The sequence below is a fragment of the Prionailurus viverrinus genome, chromosome F1 (genome assembly GCF_022837055.1).
Source record: "Prionailurus viverrinus isolate Anna chromosome F1, UM_Priviv_1.0, whole genome shotgun sequence".
NCBI classification, from domain to species: domain Eukaryota; kingdom Metazoa; phylum Chordata; class Mammalia; order Carnivora; family Felidae; genus Prionailurus; species Prionailurus viverrinus.
In genome coordinates, this window is record NC_062577.1 from 51,471,581 (window position 1) to 51,489,893 (window position 18,313).

General features: G+C 37.0%; 1 protein-coding gene across 1 annotated transcript in view; it reads right to left on the reverse strand.

Moving 5' to 3' along the window:
• The window catches only part of USH2A (usherin), a 735,906-nt gene that overhangs the window by 509,224 nt on the left and 208,369 nt on the right, over nt 1-18,313 (reverse strand). The window contains exons 19-20 of the mRNA XM_047839579.1: nt 13,970-14,114; nt 793-1,023 (exon numbers count right to left, since the gene is read on the reverse strand). Coding sequence (XP_047695535.1) covers nt 793-1,023; nt 13,970-14,114 — 376 coding nt within the window. The remainder of the gene's footprint in view (nt 1-792; nt 1,024-13,969; nt 14,115-18,313) is intronic.

Here is an 18,313-nt window from a genome sequence, read left to right on the forward strand (position 1 = left end):
GGACCAGCAAGACCAGGAGTTGGGTGAGGCAAATGAGGCGGGATTACAGGGTCATGCAAGAAAGGAATGGATCCAGTCTTCATTTTAAAATTTGGGATTTTATTGGGAATTTTTTGGCATTGGTTTTCATGTCTAAAAATATCGTGTGAAAACATTGTTTTTGTTGATTCCTGAGATTGCTTAAGTGCCTTAAGTGCCTTAAGCAAGTGCATCACTTACCCATAGAAGGCATGTTTCCCTGAAATTAGTTTTTCCCATAATGCTCTCCACAAAACCTACTGATAGTGATCATGCTTTAAAAAAAGTAACAAATAAGGATCTGGAATATTGGGCTAAGAAAAATTAGATAGCTCTCTTATAATTCTTTTTAGAGACTTTAACAACCTGACATGTACTGAGAATCTCCAACCTCATGGGGCATTTCTCAAACTCATCTGCCCACAGAATTTTTTTTTTTTTTTTTTTTTTGGTAGAGCACGTGAAGCGTTCTGAGGAACACACTCTGGTAAATGGTCTCATTTCCAGCATATACTTTGATCAAACAAAGCTAACTTTCCACATCTATATTTTACTTTTCTTTCTGCTACTTACTCACTTCCCCCCTCCCCCCCCCTCCCCCCGCCTAGAATACTAGGAAGGTGGACATACTGACACAATCAAGTTATAAAAGGTCTGAATGAGTATTTCTGTAGACAAACATAGAAAAAAATTCATTATGGAGGGCTATCAAAATAATAAGAAACAGCTTGGTGCTTAGTGCCTCTTCAATAAAGTAATGTCAAATACACTCACCAGTAAAGTCTGTATTGACTGGGTGTGTGGAGCTGGGAAATTTATAATATCCATTCCCTATGAAACGAATTCCTTTCATCATCGTGGCCATTGGAGCTGGGAGAGATGACTCTTTCCTTTCTAGATGATATGTAGGAGAGGGTCCATTCAGTTCTTCAGGTGTGAGCCATCCAACACGGATGGATGTGCTGTTGATTCCTTCGACCACAGGAGGCCTCAGCTGGGTTGGCGCTGAATATTAAAACAAAACAAAACAAAACAAAACATTTGTTACATTCAAGAACTTAGCTTCTATTTCTAGACACTCACACACGGGTACACATGTACTCGTGTACATCACACTCAAAATCAAGGCAGTTGTGGAGTATTTATGGGGTTCTAAGAACTGAAAACACAAGATAGAGTATACCTTAAATGGTACTAAACACAATTTAAATGACTAACAAATAGTTACCATAAAATGTTGCTGATTAAATAAAATTTCCCTGTGGAGATAGTTTCTCTATTCTTTCTTATTCTGGTAAAAGACATTTCATATTATCATCTGCTGGTGCCCCACCCAGATTCCCTTAACCAAGCTGGTATCCCAGTGCTCAAACGTGGCTGTTGATCACCATTAGATCATGACTGCCCCCTTTTCTGGAAAATTTCCCTTGCCTGAGTGGGAGCTATCTCCCCCAGAAGTTACAAGATCCCTCATGAAACCTGTAGCCTGTAACTCCCAGTGACTACCGTGGGTGATTACTGATCACAAAGGGCAGAGCCCCTGTGTTAACACAGCATCAACTTAGGGCTGCAATTCACAGAGGCCAATCAAGGAAAGAAAATTATTCAAATGGACTAAATGGAGACACAAGAGACAGCATGGGGTTTGAGAAGAACCAGGCCAGGGTGAAGAGTCACGGATTTGTGCCAGCCAGCGGAGAGTAAAAGAACAATGACCTGAAGTTGCCAGATGTCTTACTTTGTCAAAAATAGTCATTTTATGTGTAACCTTTCTGATTTTTAAAGTTTAGTAACTGGTTTAAATTAAAACAAATAAGCAAAACCACTCTGAAAGCCAAACAGGGCATCCACATGAGGAAAAGGAGCCTGTGAACTCAGCAGTTTATGAACTCTGGTCCAGGTACAACAGCCCCCAGGGCTCTGAAGTGACCACACCACTGCAGGGCCTGTGCGTAGGGGCAGAGAATGCCCAGCGTCCTTCCACACACCGAGGCCTCGGCATGCTTCAAGTTCTGGGACACTGGCAATTCTCTGGAGGCTTCTGGGACACCCAAGGAGTAAGTAACAGAGATGGCGATTTTCCCTAAAACCTGATGGAAAGGGGATCAGAGTAACAAGTGAGTTATTGAAACTAAGGTTTTGTTTTGATTTTTCTTCTTAAACAGTTGAGTGTGTAGGCCGAAGTTCATTCCTGCTCTAAGTGGGTCGGCTGGGTTTGAGAGGTACAAGTAAAGAAAGGAACAAATATCATTACCTCCAAGCCTACTTTTTAAGGGCCTAAACTAAAGCTGTGGACTTTTAATTTCCATCTGTGTTCACACAGGTTTCTGCATACACAAAGTCTTGGCCTGTTTCAATAAACATATATTAAAATGACGTGAATACAAGATTTGATAGCCTTAAACCATGAAATACAATTCACCTTAAAATAGCTTAGAACAAGTAGCATTTGTTACTTTCTAGAAAGCTTGGCCAGCTTTCCAAAGAGAAACAATTGATTGTGATTCTATTTCAACATTTTGTAAAGAACAGAGGGCACAGAGCAAAATGTTCAACTTAGATAATTAACAACTCAGTTCCTCTTCTGCCACGGCAAACCATGAGATGTCTTTATATATATATGAATCTGTAAATTTTATGCATGATTTCCTTTAGCACTCCTTGCCAAAATTAGCTAAATGGTAGGTTCTCAAAGATTTCACTCTACAAGCCATGTTCCATCTTCAAAATAATCCAAGAAAATAAAAATCTAAGGCATCTAGAAATTTCTTCTCCCCTTAAGCTTCTCTTCAGTGTTTGGAATTACATCCTTGTATTACAATTTCAGCAGGCTATTATTGGCTATGAGCTTAACTGAGGATGAAGAATTGTCAAAGATTTTTGAGTCCTGGGTTCAAGGAAGTAATAGAGGACAAATTATATAATTTTTTATTATCTAAAGTCTGCTATTTAAAAGCACAAAAGAGGATTTTGAACTCTTCTGTTATATTTTCTATTTTCCACATATGATTCCCTAGTGTCCTGGGACAAAATGATTTGAAATTTTAGTTTAAAAAACACCATCTATTCCAATGGCATCCAATAGAACACTCTGATAACGGAAATGTTCTAGATCTGTACTGTCTAATATGATAGGCATTAGCCACATATGAATATTGAGCACTTGAGCTTTGGTTAGTGGGACTGAAGAATGGAAGTTTACATTTTATTTAATTTTAATTAATTGAAGTTTAAATAGCCATATATGGCTACCATACTGGATAGCAAAGATCTAGAGAATCACAAACTATAAATATTTGGTGTGTTGAGAGTAGGATGTCCATTTGAAATAAATAGAGAACTTATGAATATACCTCCTGTACATCTTAAGAACTAAAGAGTTTTATCCTTGTTTAAAAGTAGCTCAGGGTGCCTGGATGGCTCAGTTAGTTAAGCATCTGATTCTTGATTTCAGCTCAGGTCATGATCTCACAGTTTGTGAGATCCAGCCCTGTGTCGGGCTCTTGCTCTGACAGCATGGAGCCTGCTTGGGATTCTCTCTCTCCCTCTCTCAGTGCCCCTCCCCTGTTCTTTTTCTCAAAAATAAACACTTAAAAGTAGTCTTTTCCTGAAGTTCCCATTTGTTTGATATTTGGTATTCCTTTACTCCAATAACCCAGCTGGTTGAGGATAATGGTGAAGTGCTGTACCACTATAGCATTCAGAATCCTTTCCCCCATGGATACCATAATCAAACTCACTTTTTAATCAGGAATATAAATTCGGTCAAACAAAACAAAAGAAACTGCAGCAACTCAATAGTTTTATTTTAATATCTCCTAAAATGAGAGTGCACTTATTTTTTTTAATTTGGCAAAATGATTATAATCAATAAGGGCACCCTCACTGAGAATGCACAAAAATTAATGTTGACTGTTTAAATTTTAACAAGTAGTGGAACACTTCTTCTAAATTCACAGGAGAATTATTCCACCAAGCAATGAAACTATTCTTAGGAAGTCAACTACAGAAAATGAGTCAAATTAGAGTATACTTTTTATTCTCTTGCTGAAACAAAACAAAACAAAACAAAACAAAACAAAAACACAACAACCTTCCAGCTGGTATGTTGTATGTTTCACTTGGAGGAGTCAACCTAGCCTGTTTGAAAGGGTGAGCACCACACTGAGTTATTATTTTCCCAGTTCCCCTAAGACCAGAGGCGGGATTTTCAATCAATTAAACTAGACTGGTCACACTTAAACACACACACATGCACACACACAGACACACACACACACACACACACAGAATGATGAAAAGAAAAATAGATATTCCTGAACTATTCAACACACTCACACAACTACAGACTCACTAAGAGAGAGAAATAATAAAGTACCATTTCTCAGACTATCAAAGTAAAGGGATTATAGTTATAAATTCATTAATCACAAAACAGTGAATTAATAGACAACATAGAATAATGGAAAGGACTCTGCAGACTATTAGAGATTACATTTTACTTTTTAATTTCTAACTCTGCATGACTTAGAAAAATCACTAAAACTTATGCAGGTCTCAGTTTTCTCATCTACAACAGGAGGATAAATTTCAGCAGACTACCTTGACAATAACTGCTTTTAAAAACAATATATATAATTGTGTTAGGCTTTAGAAAGCAAATTTCTATACAAACACAAGGCACTATTATTACTAGCCAATAACACACATTTCAGATAACATATCACAAAAGGATACAATTCATCCGCATTCAAAATCTGTATTTACTTAGAAAATCCTCTTATAAATGTCAAGTATAAAATGGATCTTCAATATCCATAGTTTCAAAGAATAACAACATACAAAGTCTGTTTCCACTTAGAATAAACTTAACAATGTTTTTGTATTTTTTGCAATAGCTTTGTAATCCAGTTTCCAGTCTAGCTCTTCTATTTGTAAATATTCTTTATAAAACGCTCTGATAATGGACATTCTGCTTTATGCAGCATTTATTACTTTATAATCTGATTAATAGCATATCATAATGCATAAATTTACATGTGCAAAATTTATGTAGTGTGGAGTTTGAGTGTCATAGCATAAGAACGGAGGCCTAAATGAGCAGAAGCTCTCGCTGATGGCAGGTCTTTAAAATCAAATCTCTTTATTTGTTTTCAAGCAAGAGTTTGTTACCTATGAACACTGCATGGCAGTGTTAATATCTTAAAACACCATCCACTTCCCATTAGGAAGACAGGAATCCAACAATGAACAGCCTTTCTACGTTTCAGGCATCTGTGGGGAGCAGACTGACATAAGACCTCCTCAGGCACCTTAGCAACAGAACATGATTTTGACTTTTCCTTACAAATATAAAACTGTCACAAGAAATGCAGTTTGCCCAAACACTTCCAGGCCAAAACACCCATGGAAAGGCACTGGGATCAGGACTTAAACAAGAACGTCAGATCAGGAAGCCATGATTTCTCAGTTGGCGACCACTCGACTGTACCTGATCTCCCGTCAGTGTCCAGAAGAGGAGAGGATGCTCCCCTCAGAATCACGAGACCACTCAGCCTTGCCTTGTTCACTGTCTATTCTCTGGAGAAAAAAAGAACAAATCTACTTTACCATTCCCTGTTTTGCATACTAGTTTCCTTCCAGAGAGAACATGTACAGTGGAACTGATCTGGAAAGGAGAAAACTTAGCTTCTAGACTGGCTCTTTAGGTCCCTAATTTGGCTAATCCATTATTTGGTATCTCTGTTCCTCAGTGCCTCATCTGTCCAAGAGTACGACAGAAGTGAGGGTGTCCTCCAGTTTCAAAATTCTATGATTGAATACTTTCTAGCAGTGCTTCTCAATTAGTAAACCAGAAGGCATGCTGGACATCTAACACCCGGACCCTCTCAGTGCCCCAGGAAGCCAGCTAGTTTATCCCCTTCAGCTCTGAGCCACCCTATTTCTTCACCACACCAGGGCACACAAATATTATGATTTCTTTAATATGTCTTAAGACATAAAGGATGGTCAGAGAGCACTGCTTTCTGAGAATTTAAGGGAGATCACTTGTTTGGTGAATAAACACTACCTTAACCAGCTGTTGTTCTGATGATCATCAATTCGTACGTAACTAGCATCCTACATGTGTGGAGAAGAGGGTCTGTGATTTCTGAACGGCACACACAGCGGCATGATGACGGGGCACACCGTCCCCTAAAGTCCACCGTTAATAAAAGGTAGCTGCTTGGACTGTAATTATGGCATCCTTGGTACCCAAACTTGAAGCTTTTATGGGGCTTATGCAATTAACTACTTAAATGCATCGTAACACTTGCTTCTCTGACAGCAAAGTATTGATTTTTTAATCATTTTCAAGTCTCCTCTAGCACAAATAAATGTACTACAGTTACAGTTAATGCACTGTGTACATGCATTAAATGCTGGTGTGACACAATTTATTATTTTGTGATATATAGAATTGAAGTTTGGCTTCTCAGAAATTAGCACCACCGGTCCAGCATCAGTATGGAAACTACCATTGTCCTTGATACTCCAAATTCTCTACCTTCAAAAAACTGGAGACCTTTGTTAATAGGATAGTTAGGCTTTTACAAAAAGGGGGGAGCTGAATATAAATCTTTTATATATGTCAGTGTAGGAGAAAATTAAAAATAGTCCAATGGAAGATACAGTTTATATTTTCCTAAAGGTGTCACTGTAGGACCTACGGCAACTTTGTTCAGATGAATTTTCGTCTCCTTAATTTCTTTCCTTGTACTTATTTAGGGTACATCTATCAAAATATTTTGCATACTGTAGTCTCCCTGATCCAGCCAATTTTTGCATATTCTAATTGTGTCATTTTAATGTCTTCCTATAGGTACCACTTTATAAAGCTAAAAGGCTGTTTTAAAAAGTATGATTTCTGCATGCCAAAAAGGCCAGGAGAACCCTATTAAAGTCACATATCTAAATGCAGACCTGATGACAGAGGTCATTACATGTTTCATCAACAAGCCTTTTGCTTGGGTGCAGCCACACAGTCAAAATTAAAGTTGGTGAGTAAAAAGCAGTTAATTTTGTTTTGTTAGAAATAATATCATTTTAGTTTTAGCATCTAAGACAGATGCCAGCATTTCACTCTGAACAGATGGTAATTCCTTCTAATAGTGCATCTCTGTATTAGTAAGGTCTGTTGTGTATACAAACAGTAATAAACAGTAGGTAAGGATCAAAATAAATTTTAATTGTTGACATTAAATTCTGGCAGCCACAGTTCTAAGGCTGCAATATTCCTTTTTCAAATCTGTCAGATTTACTAATGCTGCGAGAGCTTTGCCGAAAGCTGCCAGATTCCAGTCTCAGTGAAAAGATTTTTACATGCCACCGGTTACCCGTCTGTAGCAGGATACCTGTTTTCGTACCCTGACACCATTGATCAATAATGACATGGAATTGGTACGACCATCCATGTGATGGTCAGCCAGGATTTCTTTTAGAATATTCCTGAAGGACCGAGCATCTAACGAAGAGGTTATTATAAAAAGCTATATCCAATTTGTTACACTATGGGTAACGGTAGGATCACAGCCCTTTCCCTACCCTGCTCAGGAGAGGTCTCCCATTCAACTCATTTTATTCTATTTGCAAATCTGGGCATTCCTGAACTTCTCTGAAAGTGACATCATTCCTTCCTTTCATATTGTTTGCTTTGCCTGACTCTGAAGGATTTCCCTGACAGTCAGAGATACCATCAGCTGCGCTCTCCTATAGGCTTTGCTGTGGATCCAGAGTGCCAACAAGCACCAGTTTGGTCCTGATAATGCCTCCAGTGATCTGGTATTACAAGTAGTAGCCGCTATTTATTTTGGGAAGCTGCCATGTTAAAAAAAAAAAAAAACATTAAAAAACCCAGTTTGGCATTCAGGTGACTGTTCAATAACAAACATGCTTTGCAATCATATTTCTTTAAAAAATGGATGTATTTTTTTTAATCATGAAAAATATATTGCTTCCACCATATGGGACAACCAACGACTCACCAACCGATTTAAGATGCAGCATATTGAGCTGACCATATGTTACAGTGCTGTTGAATGGCTGAGTGATTCATGCCCGTCACATTCTAGTATATCAATTAAAGCTCCTTGAAGTCTGCATGATTTGTGTCTCTGTTATTAAACCCTGCTAATTCATCCCACTTACACATCTGTTATAAATCTCTAGGAGTGCTGCATGATTCATGGCAATCTGTGAGCATGCTACAGCAAATTCTTCTCCTTGTAATTAACAGTAAATTGTTTTACTGCCATGCAATGAATTTTTCAGTTATATTGCAAATGAACTCCTAAATGTGCGGTTCTTTCCTAAGAACTGACTTATATCATTAGGCAATTAAAAAGTATTGCTTTGAACCAAAAGCTTTTAATCAAGAGAAATACAACTTAAACATCGCTTAAGAGCCATGGAAATTTGACATGTTGGTTAAAACTGTAAAATAATTTCTGTTGTGGAAAGAGCAAAACAAACAAACAAAACCCTCGGTGTACTCAGGATTTCCCTGATGCTAAGATAGAACTGCTGTCTGAAAACACTCGGTGAGACAAGTTTGCACCGATACTGTTTATCTTAGAAGTTACTTAAGTCATCTGTCATTACCAAATTTCTCAGATTGCTTTACACTTCTCTAATTGTAAAACAGTGCCTTTATTCTTGAAATAAATAATTGGATAATTAGCCAAGTTGGATCATCAGAGGATTCCAGAGCTGTTCAAGTGTTCTTGTCAAAGGTGAAGCAAATTCATTTCAGCTCCCCTCTGCAGCTCTTCGAAGAGGCTTTGATTTTTTTTTTCCCCCACTTTCTTGGCAGCAGCTTCAGATTCATGAGTCCATACATCAAGTCAGTAGTTTAACAACAAATGGAATTAAATTCAAAGAAGGGAAACTAATTGAAGGACAGCAACAAAAGTGTTTGGTAATGTGCTTTTTAATATGGCATGCCACATTTGCATGATAATTTTTCCTTTTTAGCATGGAGCAGAAAGTGACTAGCTTAATGAGGGATTATTCAAGGCAGGAACGAACAAAATGCATTCATAACTAAGAACAAAGATTGTATTATGAAACAAAAACAGGCAACCTCAGAGAAGTAACTGGATGATTGGTTTATGCATTATGAATAAAAAGATAGAAAAATATTTATATTAGTATTCACTAATGACTATATATACAAGATTGTTGTAATTAAAATTATAAATTAACATATTAAGAGTGCTTGTTTAATCACTCTGGGTCCTATTCACAATGAAAAGACTCATGTACCTGCATGCAAAACAATGTGTGTTTTCAACTGAGCAGCAAACAGCCTATACATTTTACTTTTGATTCAGAGAAAAACCTTAATGCACCGCTAATTACTTGCTTAATGGGAGATGGGTACTTCTAAGCTTGTAGCGTAGAGGTCAATTTATGACAGGCAAAGGAAATATCACATTGCTCGTCCAGGAATGGAGCTCCAAGAGGAATTGCTCTTAAGAAAGGTTTAAATTGTACTGAATTCGCAAAGCGTGGAAACACACAAATTTCCTAAATTGAAAGGGTGATCTTAAGGAAAAAATAACAAGGACTCTAACAGGGCCCGGGCCATCGGTTCATTACCCACAGAAACCCAGAAGCAAGTCCAGAGCCACTGATGACCCTGCTTGGAGACTTTGCTACAGAGACAAGAAACGTGGCTGCTCCTGGGTGTATGCCTCCCGCAGATCAGTTCTCAGGTTTGTCGCAAGCACGAAACTAAAGAGGTAGCAATACAACATTCCAGAAGAAATGCACCGGTTCTAACCATATCTTTCACTGAAAAAATACTTGAAACAAAACAAGAGCCAGTTGAAATTCTCAGGCTTTCTACTAAAAGTCAGATAAATCTTCACAAGTATCTTTTTGATTCCTGTGACTGAGATTTAAGGAGGAAACATATTTTTACGAATCAATGATTTCAAAAGGCTGAATACTATTACTAACTTTTGGAACCCTTTTTCAAAGGTTTTGAATGGTCACTGGCTTCTTTCCTTCTCCTAAAATAAATTCGTCTGAACTACATTTTCATGTGAGAGTTAATTCCCCACACATCCATTCGAATTCGCTGCAGTAATATATTCCCTCCGACTTGCAATTTTATTACTTGAAGAAACAGGGCAGGAAGAATCCTAAAGCTGCAAGTCAACTTTTATTTCTTCCCTACGGCAAACCTGTTGACCAAAAGGATTGACTATCTCTGTGTTTATTTTTATGACTTAGCATCTGTGAGTTATAGCCAGATGTTTAATCTTAAGAAAATTTTGGAAACAAAAACTTTCATTTACTGAAAATAAGGGTGGCAAAAAGATACTGGATCTGTAATTTCTGGGCTTTTCCTTATATCCCAACAAAAACAAAGAAGTTCATTCTTACTGATCTCAACACCCTTGAAAATTATGTCCTTTAAAATAAATCAAATGGCAAGTAAAAATTATTTTGCCATACTTTTGTCATGTAAGTGACTTTGTTCTCTGCTCTACAGATGAAGAATCAGACTCCTGACCAAAATTAAAGGATTAAGAAAAAAAAAAAAAACATTTCCCCAGAAGAACACTAAAATGACTTTTCCTTCAGAAAAGAAAGCATTTTACATGGGAACGAAAGTTGATGTATTTCTCTTAATGGAGATTGGGTAGAAGGAGCATTGTGGCAAAGAACAACAACAACAATTTTAATTTCCACATTTAAATTTGCACATTCAGAACATCTTAAATTTACCATCACATCTTCTGCAACTGCTCAGTCCTTTACAATCCAGCTTCTATTCAACCATGTTAAATAGAGGGCTTCCAAGAGGGCCTTCCATGCCACCTTCCTTGTAGATCCCATTCCTGTTGCTTTCCCTACAGCATATGATGCTACAGAATTCTAGACCTTCTAGAACTCTCTCTTCCCTTAACTTTTCTGATACTGCTCCCTCTAACTCTGCCCATGTCTGTTTTCCCCTTACTCCTTTCTCTTTCTCCCAAAATATGAGCCTTCACTGAGATGCGAACTTTTAATTTGTATTTTCTCTGCTTTCACTAATTCATTATCACCTACAGCTTTAGCGTTTATCTCTATGCAATAATCACAAAATCTGTATCAGTGTTATGCTCCAGATTTGCATTTTCTCTTCTGGGATCTAAGACTTTCCATGGATGTGTTTCTACCCAATGATCAAACTTCTACTCATGAGTTTATGTCTTTATCTTTGTTATTATATTTAATGGCATGACCACGGTCTGCAACACTGACTGTTGTCTTCAATTCTTCCCTCTTCTTAATCTATGCATTTCTCTTCTTTGGTCCACCTCCATTCCCTTCCTCCAATCTTTACTTCTATTTATCTGATTTGCTCCCTCTCTGCCTCTTAGAAAAGTCTACCAGACCCTATTTACACACTCTCTTCTTGTCTGTTTACACTCTACTGCCAGACAAATCTTCATATACCTTAATTTTCATCCCATCGGTATTTGGAACAATGCCAGTCTCTAAAATAGTGACTATAGTGGTATTTGTTCAGTCAAATGGTATTGTTCAAATCAAAGCTACTTATCCCAGATTCTATGTTCCCATAGTGTTCTTTTGTCCCTTTTCTAATACCTCCAGATGCTAACCTTATCTGTTGTATGTCAACACCTTAATGCAGACACCATTAAACTGTCCTTGAATGAATTATATTTGAAACCCTCACAGTGCCTTAAATAGGTAGGCCCTTAATACACGCTTACTGAATTGAGCACTCACAATAAACTAGAGTAACAATATAATTATGGCACTTTAGAGTCAGAAAGGATTCGGAGGACGTAGATTAGTTTTCTTTCACTACATTTCCAGTGGACAGGAGCAGCCTAAAGTATTCTCGCCAGTAAGTTAAATGAGAGCTGCTCAGAACACTCAGCTAGGCCATCCTCCATGCCACGGAAACCAGTTGCTACAACCAAGGAGGATGCTGTTAGCACAGATGTTATCACTGGTGCATTAGCCAGGGAGTACCTGTTTCATAGACATTTGCCCCACTTTCCCCTTGCCATCCCGAGGGTCCATCTAGTCTCTGCAGACGGGCATATGTCCCTCCATTTCCTTTAGTTTGCTGGTTTCCATGAAAAGACAGACTGAATCTCATCTACAGGAGAGTACCTGCACTAGTGGTAGAACTATGATGTGTGAGGTACAGATGGGGGTGCCGTGGTGTGCAGCGTAGGGGAGAGACTTGAGCGGAGAGAACTGAAAATGTTATTGGAAGTACGTCAAGAAAAAGATGAATTAGACTGAGGAGAGCCCCTAAGGAGTAGAAGGAAAATGTTGAATAGAGGCCACATAGAGATATTTTAGATCAATGTAAGAAATCACCTCTGGAAAGAGGTCTCTAAACCTGGATTTGCCTGAGAGGTAGTAGCTCCCCTACCACGAAAGGTATCAAACATGGGTTGGACAAACACTTGGGAACAATGTTACAAAGAATATAGCATTATTGGTTAGAAAGTCACACTAGGTGATTTTAAACGTTTTCCCCTGGGGGTTATGATTTCACTTCTACTCAGTCACATGGTTGGTACCCATCTATCTTCCACTATAAGTATATCCCTCTGTATCTTCCACTATACCTCAGGCCAATCTTCAGCTTGCATTGCTTCTATTTTTACTTTCTTCAGCCTGAAAGACTGAGTCCTCTTTTTTTGTTCTCTAGTCCCAAACTATGTCATCTTTCCAAAAGAAGGCAGAGAGCCTGCTTCTATTATCCATATTCAGCAGCCCTCTAATAATCAAACAAACAAACAGTCTTATAGGAGAATGGTATTTTGTACAATCTAGGTACCCCATAAATGTATTCATACATATGAAATACATATAAATATATAAAAATACAGAGTTTGGTTGTAGAGGTAATAAAGCAAACATACTTCTTTAGAATTTGTGAGTTGTTCTCATTGATAGAAATTTGAAGAAACAAATTACTTGGATGAGATCATTTGAGCCAAACAAGTTTTTCCAGAACTAAAGTGAGGTAAAACAAAACAATAGAATCAGACTTGAACACAGGGAGAAGGCATAAGGAATATTTTTATAGCTAAATATGTTTTCATATCTGTCATTCATCTAGAAGTCTTTCGACCTTCTCACATCTGGATTTTCTAAGAGTTTCTTAACCTCACATCTGGAAATTTTCTTAGGGAGCACCAAGCTTTGCTTGACTGCAGACAGAAAAACTGATTTGAAAATAACTAAATGCAGAGTAATTGAGTTATGTAGGTGTCAGTAACACATGTAATCAAGTTTGTATGAATCTAGTTTGTTCTGTGTAAAGCAAGCAACATTTTATGCAAAGCATTTCCTACTAAGATCATACTTGATAATGACTCCTTTATTTAAATTGTATAAACTTAGTAGCTTCTTATTAATAATAAGTAAATTAATAATTACACTGCTGCCTATCCATTAAAGGTAAAATATAACACCAGAATATCCCACTAGTTCCTGGATGTCTGCCTTTAGCCCCAGAGAGCAGGAGTAGGTAGACCCAAAGCCCGCAAAAAGGGTCAAGAAGAAGTATCCTGAGCCCTCACAAGAAGCCTCCTGAATACTTCTAACAACTGTCAGGATATCAGTAGGACCTAGAGTGAATACTGAGCCCTGGAGTCACTCTGCATCTAGCTGCATTTCTTATTATGGCACAGCTGCAACTCAGGGCTCCCAGGGACCTCTTAGAAACTTAAGTCTATTTATTTATTTTTGTTTGTTTAAAAATGTCAATACAGCTAGCAATCAGGGTTCGTGATCAGGGAGCAGGAGAAACCAGAAAAGACAAGTATTAAGTCCAAACTAGAGAAGGTGTTGAGCTTTATAGGTGTTTGTTTACAAATATACAATATATTTTTCACATTTTTCAGGTACAGAAAAACTTGCTTACCTGCTGCTAATGTCTGTCCTGCTCCTGAAGCACTGGTCACACAACCAATTGAATTGCAGAGAGAAATAGTGAAGTTGTATATCTTATAAGGTTTTAGTTCTTTTACAATATAAAACAGTTCTTGGGATTTGGCAGTATACAACACCTTCAAGGCCAAAAAAAAAAAAAAAGTCAGATAATAGATAAACAGTGTGAGAAATGTAACTTTGGCAGTCAAGAAACCAGAATCCGGTCATGTTCTATGAATTCAGACAAAGAAATTATTGCCAACCACTATTAGGAAAGGGATTTTTTTTTTTTGAAGAGTCTCAACAAGCTAGGATTTAATTGATAATTGTACAATCACACTGTTTTATGAGGTAATAATCCAGTTCCTGAGTGGATAAATGAGGAAAGCAAGTTATTGCCTCATAAAGCAGCGTGGTGGTATGGTTATTGTCACCAATGGCAGAGATAAAGGATGGTGACATTGTGATTGTTATCATGAAAGGGCCAAATAAAACCATGGGGCTTGGCCAAAACGAACCCCATGCAGTGATGCCCACACGTCATTTGATGGAACTAGCACAGAAAAATGTCACTATGTTAAATTAATCCCATCATTTTCTTTAAAAATAAAAAGCCACAAAAGAAAAAGGAAAACAAGTAAACACATTACTGAGCATCCACATGAGGTCAATTCTCAATTATCTTTCTTATACAAATAAGCATATGCAGATTAGATCAAACAGTTACATTTCTTCAAATATTGTCTTTACCACACAATTTCAAGGGAGAAAAGCAGATTTGAGCGAAGGAGGCTGAAAGGAACGCCATAGTACATAAACAAATAATTAAACAACTAACACTGAGCCTTGGTCCTATCATTATAACTAGGAATGATCAAAAGCAACCGTATAAGTTTACTCAGTTTATAGATACAAAAACTACTGGAAATTGTATTCAGAAAAAGAAGTCATTAAAACAAAAAGTATGACACCAAGCATGAGTATAAAACTTTTTTCTAAGGGATACTGATATCATATCAAATAATCTTCTATATGTATAAATATAGATAGCTGTTAAGGTTCATAACATTTGAAGTAATTTTCTAGATATTCTCCCTTTAGAAATACAATAAAATTCATTTGGAATATTGCCTAGGCATTTACTTTAAAATTTCATAACCTAAATGAGTAGTTCTAGAAAACAGTGTGAATGGGATATGAACTACATCATTTATATAATATTTTTCAGAAATAAAGGTGATTTCAAAGAGTCTAAAAATCTAGGAATAATTTAAAACTTTGGTATTATTTCCTTGCAATTACATTTAGAAATCAGAAAACATCAAAAACCAAATCATGAGTACTTCATTTTTCTAATTCTGAAATTGTTATTGATTTTATAAAATGTTTTCTTCTGTGCAATGTGATTTGAAATTTTCTAAGAAAAATAAAACTTTGAAATGAGTAAAATTTATTGACTATTGCTATAAAATGTATCCCATTTAGAACAACTCTGGTTTGGATTAATTTAGATTTTTAGAAAATGAAATTGTTTTCAGGATAAAATACAGCGAAGTGTTTCTTATTTTAAGGAAGATGTGGTAAAAAAAATATATAATGGAATATTATGTAGCCATAAAAAGGGATGAGATCATGCCATTTCCAACAACATGGATGGACCTAGAGGGTATTATGCTAAGTAAAATAAGTCACACTTAGAAAGACACATATGATATGGTTCACTCATATGTGGAATCTAAAATATGTATTATGTGTAATAGTATTGTATGGTGACAGATGGTAGCTGCATTCATGGTGAACATAGCATAACATACAGAGAAGTTGAATCACTACGTTGTACACCTGACACTATTGTGACATTATATCAACTATATTCAAATTAAAAAAATTAATTTGAAAATAAAGTGTTTCCTTTGTAATCTAGGATGTTGAATCATTTTTTTAATAAACTATTTTTCACAGCAAGAACACATAATGGCATATAATAAGAAATAGAAAATGTAGATTAATACTAATTTTGATGGGCTTTTACTTCTCTACATATGATTGGTACAAATTATAAGATTTTAAAAGGACATTTACCTTCAAGCTTGTAGCACATAAAATAATCACTCAGATAAGTTTTTTCTCTACCATATATACAGTCATTTTACGTGTCTTAAAGGATCAATTTAATTGAAAATTTTCTTTGGCATAAATCTTTAAAGAGGTGGAGAGAAATCTGTGGAAGCTTGAAATCCTACACTGATAATATCAACTGTTCTATATATTTCCTTGCCACATTCTTTTTTTTTATGTTAATTTATTTTTGAAAGAGAGACAGAATGTGAGTGGGGGAGAGGCAGAGAGAGAGGGAGACACAGAATTTGAAGCAGGCTCCAGGCTCTGAGCTGTCAGCATAGATCCCAACACAGGGCTTGAACCCACGAACCACAAGATCATGACCTGAACCGAAGTCAGACACTTAACCAACTGAGCCACCCAGATGCCCCTTCCTTGCCACATTCTTAGCCAAAATTTCCTTAACAGTTATTTTACAGTAGCTTTCCCTAGAAAATTTGGCTATTTACTTACCAAACTTATAACAAGACACACTCAGGTCAGTGTGGGTACAAATTTAACTACTGAAGTGACAATTTTGACTTTGCCACTCTTGATTTCATTTTCGTTAATACACAATGAAGTAGATAGATATTTGTGGGGGAGAGAAAACGTAAGAGAAGAAAGTGACATATCTACATCTTTCTTCAATTGGGCCACAAAGAAAGGACTTTTAAACAAAAAAAGATGCATATCCATAATTTTGTAATAAAAATGAAATCTTTTACTGCTCCACTGAACTATAAAGTGATCTTTTTAAAGTGTAATGTAGTCTTAGCCCATTAATAAAAATCACTAATAGTAGCTAATATTCGTCAAGCTCTTGAAGTTCCACAGACACCACATAGGTAAGAAGAAATTGTTTTCCTATTTTACGGATGAGTAAGACCTGAAACACAGAGATGTGTGGAGGGCTAGCGATTGGCAGAAATGGGATATAAACAAATTGACTTCCAAGGCTATATTTTTATGAACGGTGTTTTTTACTTAGTTTTGCGTCTTGGAAGAGAATATTATAGTGCAAGCAATAGTTGCTTTGAAACTATCTTACAAAGAAAGAACAGTTTACAAAGCAAAAGAGTAGCAAAAACAACAAAACATCAATGATAAATATGGTATGAAATTAAGGGCCAAACAAAGCAGTGATGGCTGTAAATTTACCCTAAATCCTACTACATGCTGGATTGGTAGACTAAGTTGTTTAAGTTAAAAGATTTGTATAAGACTAGGTCTATTTTTGCCACCTGAGACAGTTGCAAATAAGTCAGTACTTATTTCCAGACTAATGAAAAAGTGTAACAAGGAGTCATAAATTATTTATTGACTCTTTTTCTTCTCCTAGTTTTGTGTTGTATACATGCTCGGTCTACTGAAAAGGCTCGACAATATTGGCAAACCTATTGGCATGGGTTGAACAGTGTCTCCCACAAATTCTTGTTCACCTAGTACCTCAGAAAGTTATCTTACTTGGAAATACGGTCTTTGCAGATGTAATTAATTAAATCACACGTTTAGGGTGAGCTTTAAATATAAGTCATATATTTATAGGAGAAAGGAGAGGGCTACACAGACACAGAGGAGATAATGACACAGAGAAGGCTATGTGACAACATGCTGAGATTGGAGTTTTGTGGCCACCAACCAAGGAACACCAGAAACTACCAGAAGCTGGAGGAAGCAAGGAAGGATTCTCATCTAGAGCCACTGGGGGGAAAATGGCCCTGCCAACACTTTGATTTCAGACTGTGGCCTTCACTTAAAAAATAATAAATTTCAGTGCGCCTGGGTGGCTCAGTCAGTTAAGCCTCCAATATCGATTCAGGTCACGATCTCCCAGTTTGTGGGTTGGAGCCCCACACTGGGCTCTGTGCTGACAGCTCGGAGCCTGGAGCCTGCTTCCGATTCTGTCTCCCTCTCTCTCTGCCCATCCCCCACTCACACTCTGTCTCCATCTCTCTCAAAAAATGAATAAAAAAAAAAAAGAAGAATCAGAGAATCAAGAAGTGGCAGTTATGTTGAAGTCTTGATAAGTATTATGTCCTCCAAAGAATGAGAGACCACGTTTTTGAAAATTAAGGGGTCTGCCCCATCAGTAAAATGTTTGGGGGTGCAGTAGCCTGAGACATGCTAGGACACCCCTTCCAAAATAAAGGTCAGCTTATTGCCTCTTGCACTTACCACTAGTAGGAAGGAAACAGAATGTCTGGCAGGCCTTCTTAGGTTCTGAAGAGAGCAT